Raw genomic sequence first — 1706 nt, 5'->3', positions numbered from 1 at the left:
AATTCCTGGCCAAAGTTAGTTTGAAAAGTGATCCCATCTGCACTGATACATGCTCAACGTCACTAAATTCAGCTGCTGGAAACAAACCGATAAGGTCTGACACACGGAAAAATCCTCCTTTCTGACCTGTGCAAACACACCCCAGTTTGACAAAAAATAGTTACACCCGACTGTTTCCAGGCTTAGTTTTCATTAAGTAACTTTTTCCCATGGACCCTTAAGAACTGGTTTGTGCTAAGCTGCACCGCTGTGATCCCTTTCAGCTGCATCTGGCATCCGCGTGAATCACCGCGACACGGAAGTAAGACTGAATGGCAAGGTGCCAGGAGGGTGATAGAGTGGAGGCAGAACTGGAAAGCCCCAGGCACCTTTATTTCCAGAGCTCTGGAACAGACGCAGTGCGTTGCAGGTCGGCTGTTCTTAAGGCACGTGGTGAAAAGAAGAGTTTATCACCCCGGGCGATTCATCTCTGCGAGTGAAACGCTCTGTGCCAGTAGTAGACGAAGGTGGGCGAGTTGCTGGCCCCTATGGCTATTAGCAGCAGTAGGTACAGCAGCATCATCACGGCAAAACGGTGGGTGTAAAACCAGGAAGATTCTCTGGAAGGCCTGAAAAGGGAAAAACACATGAATTCCGTCAGAGACATGCAAACACCTCGGGAAAGAATGTCAGGTTCTGTTATCTTAGGACATGGGATAACAGGTTTAAACTGAAAGCGGGGAGGTTTAGATTAGATATCAGGAAGGAATTCTTCCCAGAGAGGGTGGTGAATCACTGGAACAGGTTGCCCAGAGATGTTGTGGATGCCCCATCCCTGGCCATCTTTAAGGCCAGGCTGGATGAGGCTTGGAGCAACCTGGTCTAGTGGAAGGTGCCCCTGCCCATGGCAGCGGGGTTGGAACTAGATGATCTTTAAGGTCCCTTCAACCCAAACCGTTCTGTGATTCTGTGATTTTAAATGGTTACACTAATGCAGTAAGAGCAGAAAGTTGTTCTGCAATCCCTATGTAACAAAGCCTGATTCCTCATCCCTTTTCCCTAAGTCTCCGTGCACAACCCCGTCCTTTCTCCCCATGTTCTCCGTCGCTGATCCGGAGCCGTGCAGGGCTGTAACCGCCTGGCCCGCACACGCGTGTCGGTTAGCTGGGTGAATGCTGCCACTTAGGACAGGTAAAGGCAGAGTTAAATCTGCCCTAGTTCTAAGAGCTGCGCTCATCCCAGTTTCCTTTGTTTCCTGCCACAAACAGATTATCAGAGCTCTCAAAGACACAGGCCTGTGAAAAAGGAAATTTAGCTTTGACTCAAAGCGTGCGACAGAGGCAACAGGATGGTGTGAACCTCATTTCACAGGAAACAGCTTAGAAACAAATTCTGGCAGTGCAGCATATCTCTTGCTTGTTTTCTGTTGTTTTTTCCAAAAATGGGATGTGTTTATCTGGCTGTTAGAGCATGCTCATCACTAGACAGCCGACCTCTTACCTCCTGTGCTGCTTCTGTGAATACACTAGCAAGTATTTGACTCGTACAAGCTGGTTGTTTGTGACAACGAAGTATTTCTGTGGTACGTCGCCCCCTTCGCTGTTTTTCACTCTTGCTCTTTTTCTGTCTATTTCTTCTGAATCTGAGTGGGAAAAGAAGGAGGTTTTGGGGGAATAGAAAAGCATAAAAAGATGCACAGCTGTAAAAAAGCAAACAACCTGCCCCCC

At 48.0% G+C, this 1706-nt stretch overlaps 1 protein-coding gene across 1 annotated transcript in view; it reads right to left on the bottom strand.

Annotated features, from left to right (window-relative positions):
• Positions 1-348: 348 nt before the first annotated feature.
• PARP16 (poly (ADP-ribose) polymerase family, member 16) overlaps positions 349-1706 on the bottom strand; it is a gene marked incomplete at its 5' end in the record, with an annotated part of 4394 nt that continues 3036 nt past the window's right edge. The window contains 2 exons of the mRNA XM_010150201.1: positions 349-608; positions 1480-1621. Coding sequence (XP_010148503.1) covers positions 464-608; positions 1480-1621 — 287 coding nt within the window. The remainder of the gene's footprint in view (positions 609-1479; positions 1622-1706) is intronic.

The sequence above is a fragment of the Eurypyga helias genome, unplaced genomic scaffold (genome assembly GCF_000690775.1).
Source record: "Eurypyga helias isolate BGI_N326 unplaced genomic scaffold, ASM69077v1 scaffold16724, whole genome shotgun sequence".
Classification (NCBI taxonomy): domain Eukaryota; kingdom Metazoa; phylum Chordata; class Aves; order Eurypygiformes; family Eurypygidae; genus Eurypyga; species Eurypyga helias.
This window is presented reverse-complemented; position numbering and strand designations above follow the sequence as displayed.